Consider the following 23,969-nt stretch of genomic DNA (forward strand, 5'->3'; position numbering starts at 1 on the left):
GTTTTGAAAACAGATAAATAAATGGCATTGTCATTTACAATGGCAATAGCTTAATCTCTTGCAAATGCGATTTGTATTGCAACTATTTCACTTATCATTTTGCACTACAATGAAAACTGGCTTGTGCATTTACTCCTGCAGAAGAGTATCAAGAGGAGAGGCCCTGTTGCAGACCCGTGGAGTTTCAAGTATCTGTTGTGCATCACCTCATAACAAACAGCATAATTGTAAACGGGACTGAGAAAACTTTTTTTTTTTAAGAGGAGTGCCCCTCTAAAAGAAAGGCCCCGGTCTCTACTGCTTTCTTTTACAAGGACGCACTTGGTTGTTGTGAGGCGCAGGTTGAAAAGAGAAATTGCGTTGTCAGTCCTCGCCCTGGTCCAGTCAGCAGGGCCACATTGGTGCTGCCATACCCAACCTAGCGCTGCCAACTGCATGCCCAATGAACTCAGTGCAGCAACGTGTGCCCACCCTCATGCTAAAGCAAGCCACCCTGTCCTGAAGGCAGCAGCCCTGGTTCCGCCGCGGTGTCGCCGCCCTGGTCTCCCTGGTCCAGCGGGTGTCTTCCTGCTGCGCCCGCTCTCTTATCGACCAGTCAGTCACTTTCCCTCATCCGAAGCCCTGCTCCGTGCTGCACGTGTTCCTACCCCGCTGCAGGTGCCCCTCACCCGGGGCAGCTGCCCTTCACTCCTTCTGCGGGTGCCCCATTTCTGTCTCCTCGTGCAGCTGCCCTTCACAGCCCCCCCTTGCAGGAGCCCCTTTCCCTGCTGCAGGTGCCAGTGTCTATCTCCCTTGTGCAACTGAACACCCCCACCCTGCTCCCCACGGTGGTACACCTCTCACCCTGGCGAAGGAGCCTCGCTGCCTGACGCATGTGTCCTGCGCCCCTCTTCCGGGTGCACCAGCCCCACTCCCAGGTGCCTCGCCCTCATCCTGCTTCCCCTCTGCATCCCCTGAGCCCTAGTGCAGAAATCTCACTCCAGGCCTCCCTCTCTCCAGCGCAGTTAGCCCTGCCCCTGGAGAGAGGGCAGGGCTAACTTTAAGGAACTCTCCAAAAATATTAATTTGGTCAACACAACACCTTCTTTGTTTATCTCTATTATGTTTCTCTTCCTTTAGCCCAAATCCATCCTATATTTCCATTGTAGACATTTGTAATTTGGATTCGTGCAAAGACAGCCCCCTGATATACATATTTGCATAAATAAAAATTCAGAGGCCACCAGATCTAAGGTGTACAGTAGTCACTTTTACAAGAGACCCCCACATTCATGAGAGAATAGCAACGGAGACAACAGAACGTGGGAACGCTTGCTTGTGGCATGTCGGTTCCTTCTGCTGCAGGGCCAACAAAAAGGAGATTGTTTTCCCTTCTATTAAACACTGCCAGTATGATAAATTTAAGAGGTTGCGTATTATTGAACCCTGGCATAGATGTTCATTGTCCACTGCGAGCTAGAGTGTGTGTATAGCATTTATCAAAACTTTCTGTGACTCCCCCCACACCTCATTAGCATCTCAATTTCTGTTCACTGCCTAATATGCGTTACAGCTCAACCGCATAGTTCTTGTTTTCAGAAAGGCAGTTGTAAAATGTCAGACTGTCACAATACAAAACCCCCCAAAACGATGGTATTTGTAAAAATGTTATCACCTCATAAAAACAAATTGTAAAGACACGAAAGTAGTCTGGTAGGCTGTGCGTTCAGGAGCCAGTGAGTGCAGCTGCTTCAAGTACCAGTTGCCCTGATTCCCACACTCTCCCACCAATGGAGGGTCAGACACAGGCATAATTTAAGATACAATTACGCCAATTAACATCTCATTTGCATAACTTGGTGAAGTCAGAACAACAAAGAGTGTCTTAAAAGACTTCACCCTGTTTGCCCAAAATAGATTTTCTTTTTTTTTTTTTTTTGCTCGTCCGCAAAAATGTAGCCAATTTATTGTCGCTAGTGAAAAGGGCTCACACTGTTTCTACTTGACAAAATCTAAAAGAAGCTTTTAACTATTAGACGCTGCTCACCTCCAAGTATCTGGTCTATCCCTGCAGGGCCGAGAGGCAGATGAGCATCAAGTGCACCTGAAGCCTGGAAGCTGGGGCCATGGCAGCGCCCGCAGAGATGGCCACACCGCACCGGACCGCTTCTGCTGTTTTCCGCCGCCTTCCCGCCGCCACCTCAAACACCGTCGTGGAGTGTGGTATGTGCGCTGCGGGCTGTAGATCGCGGGTCATAGAGCTCCTGCCGAGCCGCCACTGCTGCCTGCTCTCCCGCGCCTGACACCCCCGCAGTTCTCTGCGCAGATGAGGGGGGGCCACAGAAGGAATGCGGTTGCAAAAGCTGCCGCGGGACCAAACAAGTACAAGGGAAAATTAACTATTTGCCACGCACCTGGGGCTCCACTCCGATGTAGGACAGTTCAGGCTCCGGGCCTCAGGCTCGGGTCTCTCTTCACTTCTGCAGATCTGAGGCAATGCGGCCTACAGTTCGCCGTGCTGCCCAGTCGGTGCGCTCTGCAAGCGGCGGTCCCCGAACACCTAGTTCACCATCCGGGGCCACCCGCCTCTGCTGCCACCGCTCTGGCTCCTCAGGATGATGGGACACTGCCACAGGGCTCCCCCGGCCCGTCCGAGTCACTCTCCTCACCAGCGCAGCTGTCCGCCTCCACCCGGCAGCTGAGTCGAGACCGGGGAGGCCGCGAGTCTCCGCTGATCCTAGACTCCACAGGGGGCGGCACCAGGCCCTAGTCTCTACCGGCCACAGAAATTGCCGCGCTCCTCGTCCACATGACACCGCTCAGCTATCACGCCCAGCTGCCCTGCCTCTCGTGCCTCCCAGCAGCGCTGTCTCAGGATTCGCAGGACGTCTGGTCTCAGAGCAACGGCCGACGCCCCGCAGCGGTGCTCCTCCACTCCAATGGCTGCCAGGCACTTTTCGAGCCCTCCATCTCGGGCCTCGGTGCCTCCGCCTGCCGGCAGTCTCCACGGTTTCATCCGCGGCCCCAAGTCGAGATCCGCTTTGCTCCGCAGGCTCCCCGCTGTATCCCCGCACAACTCCTTACCGCACAGGCTTTAGAAACACCTCTGCAGGGTAAATTGCAGGATAATTAGGGGTCAAACTCTGGAGCCCTACACGGACATGTCTGCCATGTTGGCTGGCTAGCCACGCCCCCTGCCCATTTGCACAGTGACGTATACGGAGGAAAAAGATACTCAGCAACACGGGAGGGGGCGGAGATGTTCCTAATGCCGTGGTTGAACCCGGGAGGGGCGGGAGAGTACACGAACGGCGGGAGGGGGGCGGGAGAGAACGAGGGGGGCAGGAGAGTACACGAACGGCGGGAGGGGGGCGGGAGAGGACGAGGGAGGCGGGAGAGTACACGAACGGCGGGAAGGGGGCGGGAGAAGACGAGGGGGGCGGGAAACGTGCACAGGACAGCGAGGGGAGGGGGGACGGCGGGAGGAAGGCAGGACAGCAGCAAGCACGGCCCGGCCGGACCAGATTCGGGGGCGTTCCCGGCTTTTGGCTGACGCTGACGTAGCCAAAAGCCAAAGATGAAATGCGTTACTTACCTGTAACAGCAGTTATCCAGTATTGGTGTCTTTCATGGATTTACATGCCTGAATCATTCCCCGTCGTCGAGACGGGAGCCTCCGGTAAATAAAAAAGTAATGTCTTATAGACATACATAGAGAAAATAGGCCTAAGGGCCTCCCCTTAGTAGCCTTTCTTAGTCCTTATGTAAAAAGGACCAAACTCTCCTAGTCAGCCAATCAGCTCCGACCTCCCTCTAGAACCTTCCTGGGAGGAGCCTCAGTCCCTCAGATTTTCGTACGCACCCAGCTAGGTAGGCGTAATGTTGTTAGAGAGGGATGTGAGTCCTTCCCGGGGAGGCGGGAGGGTTGCATGTGAATCCATGAAAGACACCAATACTGGATAACTGCTTTTACAGGTAAGTAACGCATTTCTTATCCAGTATTAGGGGTGTCTTTCATGGATTCACATGCCTGAATCAGAATAGTTAGCAATCAGATATGCACATTTGTGATGTAAATCAGCTCTGCAGTCATGTTAGGCAATGCATATATTATCACATATAGTATCACAAGAGCAAGGAATGTGCATACCTGGACGGCGGGATGTAGGAAGGCTCACCTCACTGAAAGAGATGGCGAAGCCCCGCTGGACCCGCTGCCGCGTCTTTCTGAAGTCCGAAATCCAGGCAGTACTGTCTGGAGAAAGTGTGCGGTGACTTTCAGGTCGCCGCTCTGCAAATGTCCAATATTGGCACCTCCGCGAAGAGAGCTGCTGACGTGGACATTGCCCTGGTGGAATGTGCAGTGACGCGAAGAGTGTTGCTGACGTGGAGCACGCCCTGATGGAATGTGCAGTGACCTGATCAGTTAAAGGCCGTCCGGCCTGGGCGTGGTGGAATGCAATCGCTGATGAGATCCATCTTGAGATGCTTAGTTTCGTGAGGGACAGGCCCATTCTTGGCCTGCTGTATGCCACGAACAGTTGTGAAGAGTATCTGAAGTCTTAGAGTTATCTAGGTAGAACCTGAGTCCTCTTTGAGATTTAAAGAATGTAGAGCCCATTCTGCTGCGGTGGAAAGGTTCGCAAAGAAAGTTTGAAGGATTACTGGCTCATTGAGATGAAAGTCTGAAGGCACTTTTTTGGAACAAATTTTTTGGGTTCGGACTCAGCACCACGCCATCATTCCTGAAGTGCATGTATGGTTCCTGAATGGACAGAGCTTGAAGCTCGCTCACTCTTCTGGATAGAAAACCGTCAGTAGCTCTCTGACCCTTAGTGTGGATTTTCCCCGAGACATACTTTGGGTCAGCTCCGTGTACTGGTTCAAACGGATGTTCCATGAGCATGTTAAGAACCACATTGAGATGCCAGGAGGTGGCAACCTCCTTACTGTCGGGAAAGATCTATATAATCGTTTTAGAACTTGCTTAATCAACCCGCTTGACCAGAGCGATGGGCTCGTTGGAATTCTTATATAACGAGATGACGCTGTTAAGGGTACTGTAATGGAGGAGTGGGTTAGGTCCGACTGTGGTAGATGTAATCGATAAGGCAATATTTGCACCAGTGATGTGGGGAAAAGCATATTTCTGCGGCTACGCCCCAGACACAAAGCGCTTCCCTTTCAGGGGCTACGCCCCAGACACAAAGCGCTTCCCTTTCAGGGAATATGTTTATGTGCTATCCGCACTTGCTCTGGTAAGAATGTCTACAGTCATGTGGATCCTTCCGATTGTGGAACTCTGAACTCAGGGGCCAGGCGACCAACCTGAGAGACTTCAGACCCTGATGTTGAACTGCCTTATCGTTCATAGCAAGCAGAGATAGATACTGCCGCCGGTGGATCGGCGGCTCCAGGGATAGGCGGCGGAGTTCTGTGAACCAATGTCGCCTCGGCCCAATTGGGGCTAGTAAATCCAGACTACAATAGGCGGCGGAGTTCTGTGAACCAATGTCGCCTCGGCCCAATTGGGGCTAGTAAATCCAGAATACAAGGCTCCACCATTCTTGTCTTGAGGACAATGGGAGCATTGGGAATGGTGGAATGCCCACGCAAAAACAGTGCGCCATGCGGTTGGAGATGCATTCCCCAGCCAATTTCCGAAGTGTGGGCATTCGGCGTACATTCACGTCGCAATTAGATCCATGTGCGGCGTGCTTCATCCGGAGAAGATGTGGCCAATGATGTGTTGGTCCAGCTCTCTGTTACAATGGTTTCTGCCTGCTGAACGCATTGGTGAGCCCATTGTTCGTCTTATTCTTGGTAGGCAAGCTTGAAGGGCCAGGAAGGCCGCCAGCAGGTTAGTCCGGTTGATATGTAGTGTCTTCTCCATAGGAGACCACCGTCCACCTTATGTGACAACATGAGGAACCGCCAGAAGTAGGAGTGACCAGCCTAGAGACAGTGTTTGAGAGGGTATTCCCCATTGTAGGATTCCGGCCATGTGCGGAGTATCTTTTATGTGGCAAGATGACCCTGTGGAATGTAACCACCGCTTCGATAGCGCCTCTTGTAGAGGTCTCGTTCGTAGTTGAGAGCGAGGGGGATACACGATCACTCACCGAAGGGAATGCTTGTGGTGACCGTGTGTCCAGGGTATACCTAGGAAACTGAAGTACCTAGGAAGCTGATGTAGTGAGAAGGTTCCAGGACCGATTTTTCCTGATTGAGGATGAGATCCAAGCATTGAAAACTGAAGGCAGGCGTTGGGAGACCTGGACCGTCTTGCAAGGATGAAGCCTTGACCAGGCAGTCATTCAGAAACCGAAGGACCTGGTGTCCTAGTAATGTCGCCCCCAGGGAACGGTATTTCGTGAGTATGTGTGGCGCAGACTTTAGCCCGAAAGGCAGAACGCGAAACTGCAAATGTCCGGCCACTACTGCAAATCGTAAGTATTTTTAGCGATTTCTGTGAAGTGGGATATGGAGTTAAACGTCCTGTTTGCAGGACCTCATGGATTGCCATGCGAAACAACTGTCTCTTGTAGGAGTGTGTTGAAGTCTCTGAAGCCCAAGGTTGGTCTCCACCTCTTATCTTTTTCTGGATATAAAAAAGGGAAGCGGGAACAAAAAACCCTTTTTCCTTATGAGGAGGAGGTACTCTCGCTATAGCTCCTTTGAGGAGGAGGAATTCTCGCTATAGCTCCTTTCTACAGTATAACCCAGACGTAGATGCAGCTGTACCTTTTGATATCTCCGCTGTCCGTTCCCTGAGAAGACAAGTTCTCAGAAGAGGGGTGCTTGTTTTGCTATTGTTGGCGACTGAAGGCCTTGCGGTCTACTCTGGCCTGAAGAGCAGGAAGATTGGAATTGATAATGTCCTTTGTGGGAAGACCTTCTTCTACCTCCCTTTGTACTAAAGGGCTGGTTCATATACTGAAGAGTGTTCAAAGTTCTCGCATTGTCTGCCTCATTAACTAATCGTGCCGATAGTGACTGGCCCTCATATGGCCTGACCACAACCGTCGTTTGCACCTCAGGATGGAAAGGGCCCTCCTTGGATACGCGAGACTGCTGTTTCAGCCAACTGGCGGAACCCTGTCATAGCGATGTTCTTCGCGCAGTCTATAGTTTAACGCCGATGCTTCACCATGTAGCGGATTCCATTTTACTTCCACTTCGGATGAGCCTGGCAATTCCGACTGGTATGGGGTCAGTGAGGCCACAATTGTCCATGCTAGCGTACCAAGAGCGCTAGAACGGTCACTGAGGAAAACCTGTGTCACTACGGAGTCCGGCATAGAAAGTTCCTGTTAAACACGCCGGTGTGAGGGATCACTAGTGATACAGAGGAGGGGTACTACCTGACCCGTACCTTTTCCGACTATAGGTAATTTATAACCAGTATTGACCTCACAGCCTTCTTGAAGGTGTCTCTGGAGACGTACAAGAAGCAGGCCTGCTCTTGAGAGGTCATCGAGGTCTGAAAACGTTGAGTAGTTCTCCATACCACCTTAGAAGAGATTCCGGAATTGGTGGATTTCCTCGGTCGACGAATTCGTCGACGAGGTTGCCGTCATAGACTATGCCATCGCAGACGAGCAGTCATAGATGACCATACCCCCTTCAGAAGAGAGTACAGAATTGGCGGATTTCCTCCTTCGTTGCGAGTCCGTCGACGAGATCTCCGTCAGAGACTGTGTCGTCGTAGACGAGCAGTCATAGATAAGGCCGTCGTAGACGACTACATATATGATCCGTCGTAGATAAGGGCGACGACGCCGTCGAAGACTAGCCTTCGTAGCTGAGGCCGTCGTAAATGCGGTCATCATAGACAAGACCATCCTAGACGAGGCTATCGTAGACGAGTCCCTCGTAGGCTAGGCCATCGTAGACGAGGCCCTCGTAGACGAGGCCCGCGTAGATGAGGCCGTCTTAGACTAGGCCATCTTAGAGAAGGCCCAGGTCGACTAGACAGGTTGTCATAGACGATGTCGTCCATGACTATGCCGCCGTAGATGAGTCCTCGAAGATGAGCCTACGTAGATGAGGCTATCGTCGATACCATAGACAGGCCGTCGTAGGCGAGCAGTCGACTCTTTAGACTAGCCTTTGTAGATGAGGCCGTCAGAGACTAGGCCATCTTAGACTAGGTCGTCGTAGACGAGGCCACCGAGCACTAGGCCTTCGTAGACGACTAGGCCATCGCTCACTAGGCCTTCGTAGAGTAGGCCATTAGACTAGGCCATCGTAGACTATAGAGTAGGCCATCGTAGAGTAGGCCATTGTAAACTAGGCCATCGAACACTAGGGCTTCGTAGACTAGGCCCTCGTAGACTAGGCCCTTGTCGACGCTGTAGACAGGCCGCGACGCGCCCAGGAAGATGCGCCTTCGTAGATGAGGCCATCCTTGAAACCGTAGGCAGGCCGTAGACATGCCGTCGTAGAGGAACAGCCATGTAGATGAAGCCATAATCAATATTCCTAGAGGTTGTCGTCGATGGTTGCGTGTCCGACGTCGTCGGTCTCGTCGTCGACGGCGACGGTCTCGTCGTCGACGGCCCCTTCGTCGACGGCCTCGTCGTCGACAGTACCGCCGGCGACGGCCTCGTCGTCGACAGTCTCGTCGTCGACGGCCTCGTCGTCGACGGCCTCGTCGTCGACGGTCTCGTCGTCGACGGCCTCGTCGTCGACGGTCTCGTCGTCGACGGCTCGTCATCGACGGCTCGTCATAGACGGTCTCGTCGTCGACGGTCTTCCCTCGTCGTCGACGTCATCGTCGACGCTGTCGTCGCCGTCGACACTCTCATCGTCGACGCTTAGACAAGCATTGTAGATGAGCCCTATAGACGCAGAGGCTGTGGTAGCAATGATGATGTTTTTGACATCGATGGCTCCTTAGGCTGTACTTCGGGTAGGAGACGCCCTTCTGAATAATCCTATGATCAGAGGAGGCGATTTAGACTGAATGATCCTATGATCAGAGGAGGCGATTTAGACGGCTCATACGTCGTCATTGTTATCCGACATTTCTCCAAAGGCAAGTCCTTTACTCTCCTTTTTCACAGAGTGGGGAGATTGTTGAAGGACTGCGCCCGGAAGACCATGAGCGGTCTTTTTTAGGGCCTTCTCAGGATGGTACCCTGAGGAATGAGTCTGAGGAAATTCTTTATCAAGGTTTCCTAGACTTTGAGGGCAACACCTCATCTCAGTAACTGGAGAAAATAATAGCCTCCTTTCTGGCCTGAACCATATTAACAGCCTCTCTTCACGACCCTTCAAAAATCACTTGAAAAAGTGCAACATACCTTTTGGTCTGTGAGTGTGAGGAACAGAGCAGAGCTACCTCTTGGAACAAGAAGTGCAATAGTAACCTCCTTTCTGGCGTTAACCATATTAACAGCCTCTCTTCACGACCCTTCAAAAATCACTTGAAAAAGTGCAACATACCTTTTGGTCTGTGAGTGTGAGAAACAGAGCAGAGCTACCTCTTGGAACAAGAAGTGCAGGCTCCAAACAGAATTCTTCCGTTCTTTCCCTTGTTATACCTTCTTTATTTGAGATAAAGAATGTATGTGAAGATAATCCATAGTAGAAAGCCAAATTAAGTGAAAAATACACAGAATCTGAGCAGAGCTCAGAGGAGACTCCCTAGCACAACGTGCGGTAGAAAATCTGAGGGACTGAGGCTCCTCCCAGGAAGGTTCTAGAGGGAGGTCGGAGCTGATTGGCTGACTAGGAGAGTTTGGTCCTTTTTACATAAGGACTAAGAAAGGCTACTAAGGGGAGGCCCTTAGGCCTATTTTCTCTATGTATGTCTATAAGACATTACTTTTTTATTTACCGGAGGCTCCCGTCTCGACGACGGGGAATGATTCAGGCATGTGAATCCATGAAAGACACCCCTAATACTGGATAATCTCGGGAACGCCCCCGTGTCTCCTCCGGCCATGACGGACGCCTCTCTGTTCCAATGGCTAGCCTCCATTTATGGAGCTAGCCAATGAAACAGAGGGAGGGACTAAGAGTACACACTAAGAAACATAAGATTTCTCTGGAGGCGGAGCCTAAAGGCTCCGTTCCCCAGCGAAACCTAAAAACCACAGTTGATGGACAGAATGCAGAACAATGTCATACATTCACCCCAGTACAGAGATCTGGGACTAAATCTGTGTTTGTCCAGTTCCAAGGCCTTATGGTCTTTAAGTGCCGAAGGGCTCGGTATCAAGGCCTTTTTTGGAATGGGGTGTATCCCAGATTTCGGCACCAAAGGTGGTTTAAGGATAGTGATAAGTGGCTTGCTTGTTCCCGAGCTGCCAGAAGGCTTTCCTTTTTTCTTCAGAGCCGGGCCCGGAGGTGGGGCTTCTGAAGTTTTTTTTCTGTTCTCGACTAGGGCCGGCAGGCGTAGTCTTGACTAGAGCCTTTTGCTTTTCTGCAGCATGTATTGTGCCTCTCTAAGAGACCCCTCATCACCAACAGGCAGACTGCCATTGCAGGGTGCGTGCCATGGTGCAGAGAAAAGTGAAGACATGGCACACCTCCTGTGTGCTATGCCTGCAGACAGACAGTGCATGCAGTATAGGTAAGCCACCCTTACAGCAGGCCTTAATGCCCTATGACAGGGTACTATAGTACATGTGCAGACAAATCTTCAAGAGTAGAAATGCCCCTGTGATGTCTAAGTCAGTTCTTATATTGCAAGTGGATGGGAAAGCCATTTTGAGTACTGTGCTGGACACTGGTGTGCACGAGTTCCCCAGCTTCATGATGGCTTCGCTGAAACTAGAGATGTTTGGAATCAAACATCCTGTATTCATTAGCCCACACTGATTCCTGTGATGAATACATGCATTCAGAGGGCATCTTAGAGGTTCCCCCCGAAAACCTACCAACTACCTCTGTAATGGCTGACTGGTACAGACCAGCCTGCCACCACAGACAGATTTATGAACCCCTGCAGGTGATAGCCTGCACTCTCTGAGAACAGAAACGATGCCTGCTCTGGTCAGAGGTGTTGTCACCTCCTCCAAGCAGGATGGCTGAGTAATCAGCATATCAAGGCAGGAGGCTTCAAAGGCCTCTGTCCCCTTGGATATGCAACACAAGGCTTGCCCAAACGGGGGAAATGCAACCCTCTTCCCCAGGCCCATTTGGCACAAGAACAGGAAGGAAAATTAGCTAGTCAGATGTTATGTTCCCCTCTCAGTTTAGTACCACTACTAAGGTGGGCTGCCTGAAGTGAACACGCCTTTCAGAATTCCACCATCTTAGTTTTGGCAGATTTAGGATCTCTGGGACAGGGTTATGTCCACTTTCCACAGGAAATGGTCATATAGAGAGTGTAGACACCTTAAAGGTAAGAAGCCCATTAGCTACTACCTGCCATTCCCCAGTAACACCCCAAAATTGAGGATTTAGGTGGCACCTCTGACACCAGAAACGCAGATTGACGTATCAAGAAGAGAGGACAAAGAAAAGGCAGAAGAAAAGCGAGAACAGAATACTGACTGTGGACTTTTGGCACCAAACCCTGCCTGCATCAAGTCTCGACAATCACGACCAGCGTTTCATCCTGCAGCTGACCAGCTTCCAATCACCAGCCAGCCCGAAGCCACAGTCCCTAGGAAGAGGTACCTGTGCTCCTGATGGCCAGATCTGTCCCCCCACCAAGTAAGAAGAGACCAGGACCAACCGGAGCCGCACAGGACCAGTACCCAAGGTACCGGACCCCTTGCAGCAAACAAAAACTGTGAGAGTCTAAGCAGGACTCCAATGACACCGAGACCGGGAGGCAGTCGAGGGACCTCAGCACCACAGAGACTCACTTCCAGAGTAGCCCAGCTGTCCTGATTTCTGGACCCTCAACCGGCAAGACCAGCAAACGCAAGGCCCTCAGATGCACTGAGCCCAAGTGACCTTTTCACTCCACACCCAAGCACCCCAGCGCAGGTACCGATGAACCGACTGTGCCCTCTTGTTCCTAGGACCCTTGCGACTCACGCCTGCAGTTAGGAGCTGCAGGACTTATCCAAAAGGCCCAACGTCCCTCCTGCAGCTTGTTTCTAGGTGGTTCCCAATCCTTCTACCAGCATAATGTGCACAACTTCCAACCAGATCAGCATGGGAAATTGCTGGGGGTACTTTGGACCTTGGCCTCTACAATCTTAAGTCCTGAAGGAAACCCCCAGAAACAGACCATAAATACCTGCATGCTATCTATGCTTGTTCCCTCTGCAGGAATGCATAGTGCGTAAAGACGCATTTAAGGGACTGTTTTACTTACCTGCAAAATTCGAAATTTAAAAAAGCACTTACTTGATAATTAAGTTCTTGGTATCAAAGTTTATATAAAAACATGACTTATTTTTCTAAATTGGTCTCGGATTTATTCTCAAATGTGTCTCATTTATTGCCTCTGAGTACAAGAAATGCTTAACACTACCCTCTTATCCGCCTAACTGCTAGCTTACACTACCACAAAAGAGAATATTTGAGACATCAATTGTTTCTCTGTAAACCAATTGGGGTTTTCCTGAAAACTTCACCCAGTGTGCCTCGTTTTGGTCCACTATATAAAATTCCTACAAAGATTGGATTGTGCATGTTTTGAATGTACCATATGTTGAAACTCTTCCACTCAAAGGCATAGGCTTTTCTTGTGGAAGGTTCTTTAGCCTCTTTTAAAATGTCCAAGCAATCTTTTGGCAGGCCTAAATGTCCATATTGGAGGAATTCAGGTGTCAAGCTGTCAAGTTCAGTGTTGGAATGTTGGGATGCAGTACTTGTCCTGCAAACTTGTACAGGAGATCCTATCTGAATGGCAATCTCTTGCGTGGCCGTTCAGACAGGTGAAGAAGGTGTGTGAACCACCACTGACAATGCCATTCTGGTGCTATCAGTATCATCCTGGTCTTGTACCAGTAGAGTTTGAGGATTACTATTGATATGAGGTGAACTGGGGGAAATGCGTTTCCCTGACCAATTTATCAAAAGGGCATTCCCTTTCAACTCTGGTTAGAAGAATCTGGATGTGTAGTCAAAGGTCTTGTGAGACTTTGTTTAGGATCCAGTAGTTATTTCCTCGAAAAACACGACAGAAAATCTGCTTGGATATTCTGAACCGATGGAAGATGAACAGCTGTTTTGGTTAGGTTTCTGGCTATTAGCCATTTCCATTTGGTTACAGCTTTGAGAGATTGAGGATGAGAGGGGAATCCCTCCCTACTTGTTCAGGTAATGCATTGTTGTTGTGTTATTGGTTAGAACCAGAGGAGAGTTCGTCTTTATTGATGGGAGAAAGACGTGAAGGCCAAATTAACTGCTCTCAATTATAGCATGCTCATGTGATAAGTCTTTTCTTTGTTTGACCAAATTCCTTGAGTTCCCAGGTGACCCATATGAGCAGCCCATCAATGGAGAGAGGCATTCACGATCAATGCCTGAGTTGGCAGATCCTGATGTAATGATGCTCCTACCAAAAGGTTATTCGGTTGAGTCCACCATGGGAGAGATTGAACTGCAGCCTGTGATATCAGTTTGTCTTCAAAGCTGTTGGAAGTCTGATTCCACTTGCAGAGGTCTCAAGTGTAGTCTTGCATGAGGAACTAGAAAAATGCAAGAAGCCATTGAGCCTAATAGGGATGCAATATGTTTTGCTGATAGATGGCATAGTTGGAGGACATTCTGACACTTCAGATTGATTGATGATAATATTTCCTCCGAAGGATACACTTTTGCGGATTGGGTATCCGCTATCCCTCCCAGATATTGCAGCTTTTGGACTAACAAGATTGTAGACTTTGAGGTTGACCTGAAGACCCAAACTGGTTAACATCTTGTTTGAAAGTTGCTGATGTTTCTTTATCTTGGCTGGTGACATGCTTTTTATCAGTCATTCATCCAGGTAAGGGTATACAAAGATCTTAAGTATCCTTAAGTGATCTGTGACTATGGCCATAATTTGGTGAACATTTGTGGAGCTGTTTTAGAGCGAATGGTAGGACTTCATATTAATAGTGTTGAGATCCTACTTCGAATCAAAGACATTTTCAATGCTTTATAAATATTTGGATGTGAAAGTAAGTGTCTTGTAGAGCTCTCCAACACATCCAGTCTCCTTGATGCAGTTGTGGATATATCTGATGCAATGCCAGCATTCTGAACTTTTCTTTATGTTCTTGTTCAGTACTCACAGATTTAAATGGGTTGGGATTCTTGTTTTGGCCCTTTCTTTTGCCCCACAAAATACTGGAAATAAATCCCCAGTCCTCTCTGATGGTGGAGACCCTCTTCTACAGCATGCTTCTGTAATAGAATGTTTACTTTTCTGTAACAGGTCTTTCTGATGTACCGATGTTTTGATTGATGGAATAGAAAGACCTGAATCGATGAGAATATCCATTATGAACAATATTCAAGACCCATTTGTCTGGTGTAATTTGGCGCCACTTTTCCAGAGGATTGGTAATACTTCCCCGACTGAAGCGGATAACATAGAAGGGGGACGTTATGACTTATTGTTTGGTCACATGCTTTCCTGTACATGCAGTACAAAAGGGGGTGGTGATGGACGGAGCATCTGAACCAATCAAACACTCACACCCAGTCCACAGATCTGGGTTGGATCCATCACCATTCTTTAGCCCACTCTGCCACCCCAGTTCAGAAATGGCCATATGCAAATCAGTCTGACCCTGTGCCTCATGGGAACAGTCCAGCCCGAACTTCCCGTCCATCACCACCCCCTTTTGTACCGCTTTGTACGCCATAAGTTGGCAGGGTATGCTCAGACGTGAGTCCCTTGCTCACTTTGCCACTGGATTCAAGCAAGCCGGGCTGAAGACGGCTGAAATGCCAGAAACCGGTCCTCGGAAGCTTGTTTCCGGTCCAGGGAAGGCATGGCTTGGCAGTTCGCGCTGGACTTATAATCTGGTTACATACCAGGCCACCATCATTTAAGATCTCTTGAAAATCTTGCCTGTCCTCCTTTGGAAGTTTTTGTCAGTAAACCTGTTCAATGAATCCCACAAAGACCCATAGTACCGCCCCAACAAAGCAGAAGCACTTGCCACCTTCATAGTGGATGCTGATGTTCCACACATCTTTTGCCAAGAGCATATATTTGCTTGCTTTTCAAATTTGGTGGGATGGAAGAGAACATAGCAACAGTGTAAGATTTTCTTGCAGCTGCTACAATGACTGCATCAGGAGGAGGATCCGATCTGAGAAATAAGGTGTCTTGGTCAGGAGGTTTACATTTCTTGGTAAGTCGAGATGGAGCAGACTTTACCCATGTGGGCGTTAGAAATAATTGCATCATAGGCTCCAAAAGACCAGGAAGCAGAGGAAGTAGTGGTCATGTAACTGTTCTGTGATGTAGAGTCTCAAAGATCGCAGAAGATGATGTTGTGGTGGTAGGGTTGTCAGTGTTTAACTTCATTGCACCTCTTATTAATTAGTCATTGAAGGTCAGATCATCCACAGGTGAAACTCGTGCAGGAGGTGTGTCTGTCAGAGTAGAAGAGCAATCTCTGACTGAAGAGTGAGAAGTCATAGATCAAGATGGAGATCTTCTATGTCTAAATCTAGATCCAGCAATTTCTAGATCTTGACATGGATCTGGTTCTTGATGTTACCTTAGATCTGGAGTGGTGATGCAACGGACTCCTAGATCTTTTCTGAGATGTATGTACTGCAGGTTGAAGATGCAGGCTACTTTGTAGTCGTCGGAGTTGCTGGTGGCACAGACAGAGTGCCTGGAGAGAACGCAGGAGATCTGACCCTTTAGGAGATGTGTACCTAAAATGTGAATCTCAGTTGTGACACTTGATGGAGCATTTGTCTGAGACTATTTGGGCACAGATCTATGTTGTAGACTTTGAAGCCAGCTTGGATAAATGTTCAAAGGCGATCCTGATCTGGTCCTAGATGTAGAGCGATGCCTCGATTCAGCTCTCAACGTTGATTGCGGTTTTTGCTCTGTGTGGGATGTCACCTAGTATAGTACCTTTTCAGCTGACTTAGACGTAGATATATGTTTCTTCAACATCGATGGGTGATGTACTGTAACCATCGATTGCTATCTTGACATCGGTGTACGTCTTGCTGGCGAACGCCGAAGATGCTTCGATGTCCAGTGAAGCCTCAACAGCACCTTTGACTGTGTCTTAGACGGCGTACCTGTCTACGGCGACACACCGGTAACTGCTCTGTCGTCCACCCCATGATTTGATGGCGATCAAAAAAGGCCTCCTTTTTTGATTACTGTCTTTGGCTCCAAGGACTTCAGCAGACTAAGAGCTTGTTCAGGATTAGCTCTTTCGAAGAAGAGTGCTCTTCCCTAAGGGCTCTTGATGAAACAGCTATTCCTCTCTCTTGAAAGCCATGAAACATCATTTTCTCACTGTCTTTCAGAGTACGCTTGGAGAATTTCTGACAATGACCACGAGTCTCAGGATGATGCGACTCCGACAGGCAAACAATGCAGAAAGAATGCGGGTCTGAGCTTTTTTCTTCCCACAGGAAGGGCACTTCACAAATAGTGAAGGCATTCTTGACAGAAAATAGAAGTCTTTTTGTCAGAAAAAAAGGTTTTCTGTACTGTAAGTGCTTAAAATGTCAAGAGATGTTAAAATGTAAAGGTTTTGGCAAGATTTTCCTGACTAAATTGGCAAAAAGAGTGCTCCAGGATGCTAACTGTAGGAGCTGGAAGGATTAACAGACCTAACTGTCACTTATGAGGCATGATGGTAAACAGGGGGTAAAGTGAGATTCATAAAGACACTGCCAGTTCTCGCAACTATTTTTCAATGGCAGCTTACTGGATAACAATGTCTAATATTACTTTGCTTTTTAATAAAGGTTTGCAAAAGATTTTCTGTAATCATTGTAAATTAATGACATGTTTCTATGTGATAGGATTCTTTTTAAAAAAAATACTAAATAAAATTAGACCATTTTTAGCCTCTCTTTAGGCAGCAAATAAATATATAAACACACACACACACACACGTATGGTTCTGCATACGTTTTTTTAACATATATATAAAAAAAAATTAAGAAGGGACTGAACAGATTTTTTGTATGAATTAGTAGTCCAATGGTACCAGAAGAATACAATATGCTTCTGCTATACATACAAGAGCATCCAATGTATTCAGTTTCACTTTATAGCAACACAGACTTAATTTATGAAAGATGCAATATGAAGAGTACAGCTCTTTAGGAGCATAGAAACCGACAGTGTATATTCCAATTTGCATGCTTTTATTGATGGCTGATACAACAAATCAAACAAACAATCCACCTTCAATATTTGAGCATACTTACTATCAGGCATTTTACATCGCCGTAAGATTGCCAAAAGTTCATCCACTTGCACAAAAGGGCCCTATCATGAAAAACAATTTAGATTAATTACTATGGTAAACGTGCATATCGTACATTCACAGTAAAGTTTTTATATTATTAATGAAGTTCTCTTATTCTGAAGAAGACACCGATGAGGGGTGCAGCTTGGACAGGTGTTTACCTACTCACACACATACCTTCACAGAGGGTCTTCCCTGTACTTCTACCTCCTGTGCTGCTGACTCTGCTCACCCTCGTCAGCCCCGAAGCAGCCTGTAGAGCGCATCACCAGTTATAAACTCCAGTTTTAACTCTCTTTTACTAAGAATTGTAGAATAAGGGAAGCCTGACTATAGCAGGGTAGTGCCTAATAACTTCAGCAGCACAGCTAGGAAGCTCCCTCATCCTGGGTTAGGGCCAAGTTGCTTTATTCAATAGTACAGAGTTTATGGCATATATTTCGGTGCAGTTAATTAGTGTCACAAATCTAAGATTATATTCTTAGTGGCTACTGAAACCATATTTAGGCCGTACAAAGGTTTACGGTCGGATTTGGGACAAATGCAGGACAATCATGCTGCCAGCATTTCCTTGCCCCAACCCTCAGATATTTTGCCAGCATAAAGAAATTAATTATTTCCTATAACAATAGTTTTGCTGGTGGGACTCTTCCAGGTGAACAGGCTTTTCATTATGTTGCCACCTAGAGGCTTGGTCTACAATATTCCGATTTAGTAAATGTTTTGCTTTTGGTAATCGTCCATATGCAGAGTTTATGAGGTTAAGCATAAGTGTAGGAAGCTGGCTCTTTACACAGTACATCTCATTTTGATATATCATATAAAGAGTCCAAGGGTTCCCTAATGAGTTTACACAGGCTTGCTGTGGCAATCTTAAGGTGCTCTGTTAGGGGGTAGTGTGGTCGAGGAGCCTTAGGCTTAACACAGAGAAGTGCAAGAAATCTAAAAATATGCACAATGGTCAATAAATGAGACGCGACTCAAGGAGATCCACACCAATTTATAAAAGTAGCAAGTATCTTTATATATGTTTAGACATCAGAAGTAAATCATTCAGGTAAGTACGTTTTTAAAGAGAAATACATTTCAGTTCAAAAAGTCGACAATGCAATTTCTAAATTCTGCAATGTTAAGCTATGGGAGATAAATCATAAGTGGTTTACTAGTTCTCATCAGCGACTTACAGGATGTTCCTCCAGGAGATAAGGTTAGGTGTGGGCAAGGTCCAAAACAGCACCAGTAGCACCAGGGCGGCCGGGTGCAAAGGTGCATAACAGTGTTGGGTGCTCAATGTTATCCTATGGAGAATGGTCGTGGTAAAAAGAACCTGCAGGAGGGGACTTGAGGGGCCAATCCAGTGAAACAGATTGGCTTCAGTTATTGCAATGTAGGGGTATGTGGGAGACCTTTAGGCCTCTTCTCCTTGGGACATCAGGGTTCCAGGGGTGCACTGATGAGCAATACAAACAACCTGATTGGTTGAACACAAAAATATTTTTTATTTATTAATTATGATTTTTGTTCACGATGTTTTTATATATTTTTTTTTAAAAACACATACTAAGCGAATGATGCCCTCTAGAATCAAAAATGCACAATGTTCTGACGCTGTCTATCATGCATCCTGAAACGGTGCTATAATTGTGATTTCTTTTAATATTTTCAACAGCAAATATTCTAGTATATAAAGTTAATTGAAACAATCATCAAAAATTATACAAGTTCATAGTTCATATTTCATTTTATGAAGAGGACATTCATTTCCTGGCATGGCTCTTGAGATTTTAAATTGTGCTGGCGGCTCGGTGAAAAAACATGTGTAAATATGGGTATTTTCTTTGAGGGGGCGGAGGAGGATGGCCCTTGGCTCTGCTGTACTGCTTTACTGGCTGGGCGAAGATTTCTTCGACCTTCAGCCAGAAAGCAGTGCAGTGACGACACGCCAGTGGGCGTCGTCTATTTTCCACTGCCAGAATAGGGTTTGATTTTGGGCGTTAGTCACACAGGAGGAGTCAGAAGCCTTCCATTCATTTCAATGGCTGTGGGCAGGGTAGTCCGGTTAAAACAATGTAGGCGTGGGGGAGTGTCAGTCACTTATGTCGCTTCCTGCCAGTTGCTTATTTTCTAAATGATTGGTGGGGTGGGGGAGGAGTCAAAATCCAGCATTTTCCGTTCTGGCTTCCATCTTTGCCAGCTGTCTGCAGGCACGAGGAGCCCGGGCGCAAGAACGTTCCATATCATGTGAGTTAGTTATAATAGGTATAAAAATAAAAAAATTAATTTTCAATGAAAGCCTTCGAGAGTAATGATGTTTTCGGAGCAGATGTAAAGGTAATTTCGATTTTGTGAAGACAAGTGTGTGTGTATGTACGTTGTATGCGCGGCCTTTCCCTTTTATTTCTACCATGTGACCTTTGTGGGTTCTGGCGCGTAATCGTTTTCTCTGCATTTATTTATTTATTTATTTATTTTGAGAGTTTTATATAGCGCGAACAAGATCTTTGCAGATATCAGAGCGCTTTACAAACAGAGGGTACATGATCATAGCCAAAACAGGTAAGTCGGTAGAGCTAACAGTACAAATAGGTGTAAGGCAATAAAACAAACAATACAAATAAGCAAAGACAATAAAACCAAATAATACAAATAAGCATAGAGGTCGAACAGGTATAGGGGATCTGTGCAGATTCTTTCAGAGTCCGAAGTGGTAGTTCAGGTGTATTTAGCCATGAGGATAGCTTTTACTTCTTTCTTAAAACGAATAGTGGAGGAGATGAGCCTGATTTCAGGAGGGAGTGAGTTCCAGATTCTGGGTGCCATTCCTGAGAAGGAGCGTTTATAAGTTTTTTCCTTCCGGAATCTCCTAGGCTTCAGCAGAAGATTGTTTGTGCCTCTGGTGTTTCTAGAGCCGCCAGAGATTGTAAGCTTCTGAGTGAGGTAGCCGGGGGAGTTTAAGTGAACCGCCTTGTGTGTCATGCAAGCAATTTTCAGGTGTATTCTGACTTCAAAAGGCAGCCAGTTTAGGGATTTCAGGTCAGGGGAGATATGAGAGTGCTTTTTTGACCCGGTGATGAGTCTCGCTGCAGCGTTTAGGGAAGCTCTTAGGGGTGCCGTAGTGGTAAGGGGGAGACCGCAGAGTGCGTTGCTGCCATATTCTATTCGCGGGATGACTAGTGCTTGTACTGCAGTTTGGAAGTCTTTAGCTGGGAGGAAGGGCTTGAGTTTCCTCAAGGTATTGATTTGGAAGTTTGCTCCCTTAGTTGCTTTGCTGATATGTTGCTGCATGTTGAGATTAGTGTCAAGTATTATGCCTAGAGATTTAGCTGAGTCCACGATGGTGGGTTGGACATTGAGTGCGGTTTTGTGTTTAAGCCAAGTTTGGGTGGTAGAGATCTTTGCTGGAGGTGCGATCAAAAGGAACTCTGTTTTCAGAGCATTGAGTTTGAGGTGATTATCGGCAAGCCAGGATTGGGTGCTTCTGATCGTTGAGTTCAGGAGCAGAATGTCTTTGGGGGATTGTAGTTTGAGATAGAGTTGGGTGTCGTCGGCGTACATGTGAAAGAGAACATTGGATGATTGTAGTAGCGTGGTGAGAGGTTCCATAACTAGGTTGAACAGAGTCGGGGATAGAGAGGATCCTTGGGGGACGCCTAGCGATACAGGTATTGGCGAGAACATCATGTTGTTGCTCTTGAATTTCTGCGATCTGTTGTGTAGGAAGGATGTGAACCATTTGAGAACAGTTCCAGATATACCCATTCTTGTGTTTAGAAGTTCGAGTAGCTGCTCATGTTTAACGGTGTCGAATGCTGAAGAGAGATCAAGCAGGATGAGGAGGCAGGTGTCGTTTTGGTCTAGGATTTGAAGTGCGTCGTCAATTATGTGAGTCATAGCAGTTTCTGTGCTGTGCCCAGCTCGGAAGCCTGATTGATGAGGGTTGAGTAGCTCAAACTGATCAATGTGTTTAGTCAATTGTAGCTGTGCGCATTTTTTCAGCAGTTTAGCGAGAGTGGTAATATTCTCATGCATATCCTCATTTAAATGATAAATGATGTTGCTGGCATTGACTACATGTTTGTACTCGCTCGACCATTTGAAAAAGGTAGTTTCGTTTGTTTTTAGAACTTTCATATGAAGGGAACAAAGGTCTCGATAAACCGTTCTTGAGCGTAAGGACATGCATTTATTCGAATGAGTATCCTGAGAGTGGCCCTGGCTCAACTCTGATGGGACTCTTGTGTAAGATGGATGGGTTTCACCAGCTACTTAAATTCACGTCCTAAAGTTTAAGTGAAATTACTTTTTGCAAAATGAAGCCAGTGCAGAAGGCGAACACCTAGAGAGACGTGAAGGGAATTTAAATATCAATGCAAACTGCTTTAGATCGAAACGCACGACATTTTTAAGGTACAAAATGGCAGGTTAATTCAACAGCAGAGCGCACTTCAAGGCTAGGCATTGTGCAGTTTTTGACTGTGTTGAAACTAGTTTATATTTTTTGTTGCCAAATGTTAAAAATAATATCTGTGAAACGTACTGGAATCCTTATGCTGTGACGTGTGGGCTCAGTTAACGCTCGGTCCTCGGTCTGCTTCCAGAATTTCCCATTCTCCTCCTCACTAGATCATATTTTAGCATACCCTACATTACAGCTCAGATTTCTAGCAACAAATACCGTGAATGCCAAATTCAATGTGACGAAAAACAGAGGCAGAAGAATCACATAAAAAACAACTCATTGTTTATAATATCCCCTCTTGCTTCCTCAGGATGCACCAGGCCCTTTGCAGAAGCACTCGACCCCCCCCCTGGGCCTGGCCTCAATTGATAAACTGTTTTAAAAGAAGCACGATTACAGGGGGTTGTGGGTGAAAATATCATTTAAAACCTATACAGTACTGGAAAGATGGAAGCAAGCAGTGGTACTCCCGCTCCAAAAAAAGCCTAATCTAAGTTGGGAAAAGTTGGACAATCTTCGCCCGATTTCACTCCTTCCCTACCTGTCCAAAGTGGCGGAAAAGGTGGCCAATCTTCAGTTGATGGTGTGGAGGAGGCCAATCTGCTCCATCCTACTCAGTTTGGCTTCCGCTCACGGCACTCCACTGAGTCAGCACTGCTTATGGCCACCAAGACCATCAGGCAAGGGGTATATGAGGGGCGGACGATGGCCCTCATTCTACTCGACCTAAGCGCAGAGTTCGACACTGTAGCACATTTCACCTTGCTACAGTGTCTGAACAAGGGCGGAGTTACAGGGGCAGCGTTGAAATGGATCCAATCCTTTCTGTCCAACAGGGGCTTTCAGGTTAAACAGGGGGAACATTACTCTTGTTTGTTCAACTTGGACCAAGGGATACCGCAGGGCTCTGCCCTGAGCCCAACCCTGTTTAATCTGTATGTGTCCCCCGTAGCCAATATTGTGGAAAGCCATGGCATGCAAATAGTGTCATATGCCGATGACACACAGGTGGTCATCTCACTGTCACGGGCGCCCAATGTTGCGGCATCCAGCTTCAGTGCCTGCATGCAGGAGCTTGCTGAAGCTGAATGGTGCCAAAACTGAGGTGCTCGTGGGGGTGGGGGTGGTCCGGATATGTTGTCCTCGGCATGGTGGCCATCATGCCTTGGCACCACTCCTGTGCCCTGTCAGCAGGCCAAAAACCTCGGGGTGATGTTTGACTCGGACCTATCATTCACCCCTCAGATTGGTCGAGTTGTGGGGGTGTGCTTTGGAATCCTCAAAAGCCTACGAAAGATTCTGGACCTGCTCCCCGTTGGTGCTAGGCGGACGCTGGTGCAGGCCCTTGTGACCTCTCGACTAGATTACGCCAACCTCCTCTATCTGGGGGCCATGGTCAAGAGTCTTAATCGCCTCCAGGTGCTACAGAACGCCGCAGCCCGACTGGTGCTGAGGCTCCCAAGAAGATCGGCCTCGAAGGCCGCCTTAGAGGCTCTCCATTGGCTCCCAGTTAGAGAAAGGATCATTTTAAAGGCGCTATGCACGTGTCATCGCATCATCGGGGTAAAGGCGCCTAGTCCCTTACTGAGCCTTATGACACGGTACAGACCTAAGCGGATGCTTCGATCCGCTGGTACTGGCGTGGGAGCTATCCCCAAAATTAACAAAGCACGCATGGGGGGCAGATCTTTCAGGCACTTTGCAGCCAAGAGTTGGAACTCGCTTCTGCTAGAGCTGCGTCTGGAACCCTCTGAGACTAAATTCCGTGGAGCTCTCAAAACCCACTTGGTCCGGTCTACACTTGTGTAATCAAATCCAGTTAGGCCTCCTCTTCTCTCACACCCTGGCGCGGGGACACGCCAGTGCGCGTAACTAGGCGCTTTACAAACTTCCTTAATAATAATAATAATAATAACAATCACTCTTGCTTCCAAAACGGGATGTAATTAATTTACATTCCATTTTGGAAGCAAGAGTGGCATGCTTCTTAGTTTTAAAACAGTTTATTATGTTCACAAAACTTGCTTCCTATTAATATGATACGTAGTGCCTGCCTCAAGCATAAAAGTTGGCTTCTGCCTCAGTCGAGTTACATCCAGTCCGTACCTATCTAGTTGGACAGTCACAGTTTACATTTGGTATAATTTGCGAGCCTTCACTGC

At 47.5% G+C, this 23,969-nt stretch overlaps 1 protein-coding gene across 2 annotated transcripts in view; it reads right to left on the minus strand.

The window, feature by feature from the left end:
• CSTF3 (cleavage stimulation factor subunit 3) overlaps window positions 1-23,969 on the minus strand; it is a 640,930-nt gene that overhangs the window by 20,217 nt on the left and 596,744 nt on the right. For both annotated transcript variants that reach the window (XM_086955867.1, XM_086955866.1), the window contains one exon: window positions 17,308-17,368. In XM_086955867.1, coding sequence (XP_086811993.1) covers window positions 17,308-17,368 — 61 coding nt within the window. The remainder of the gene's footprint in view (window positions 1-17,307; window positions 17,369-23,969) is intronic.

The sequence above is a fragment of the Lissotriton vulgaris genome, chromosome 2_1 (assembly GCF_964263255.1).
Source record: "Lissotriton vulgaris chromosome 2_1, aLisVul1.2, whole genome shotgun sequence".
In the NCBI taxonomy this organism is placed as follows: domain Eukaryota; kingdom Metazoa; phylum Chordata; class Amphibia; order Caudata; family Salamandridae; genus Lissotriton; species Lissotriton vulgaris.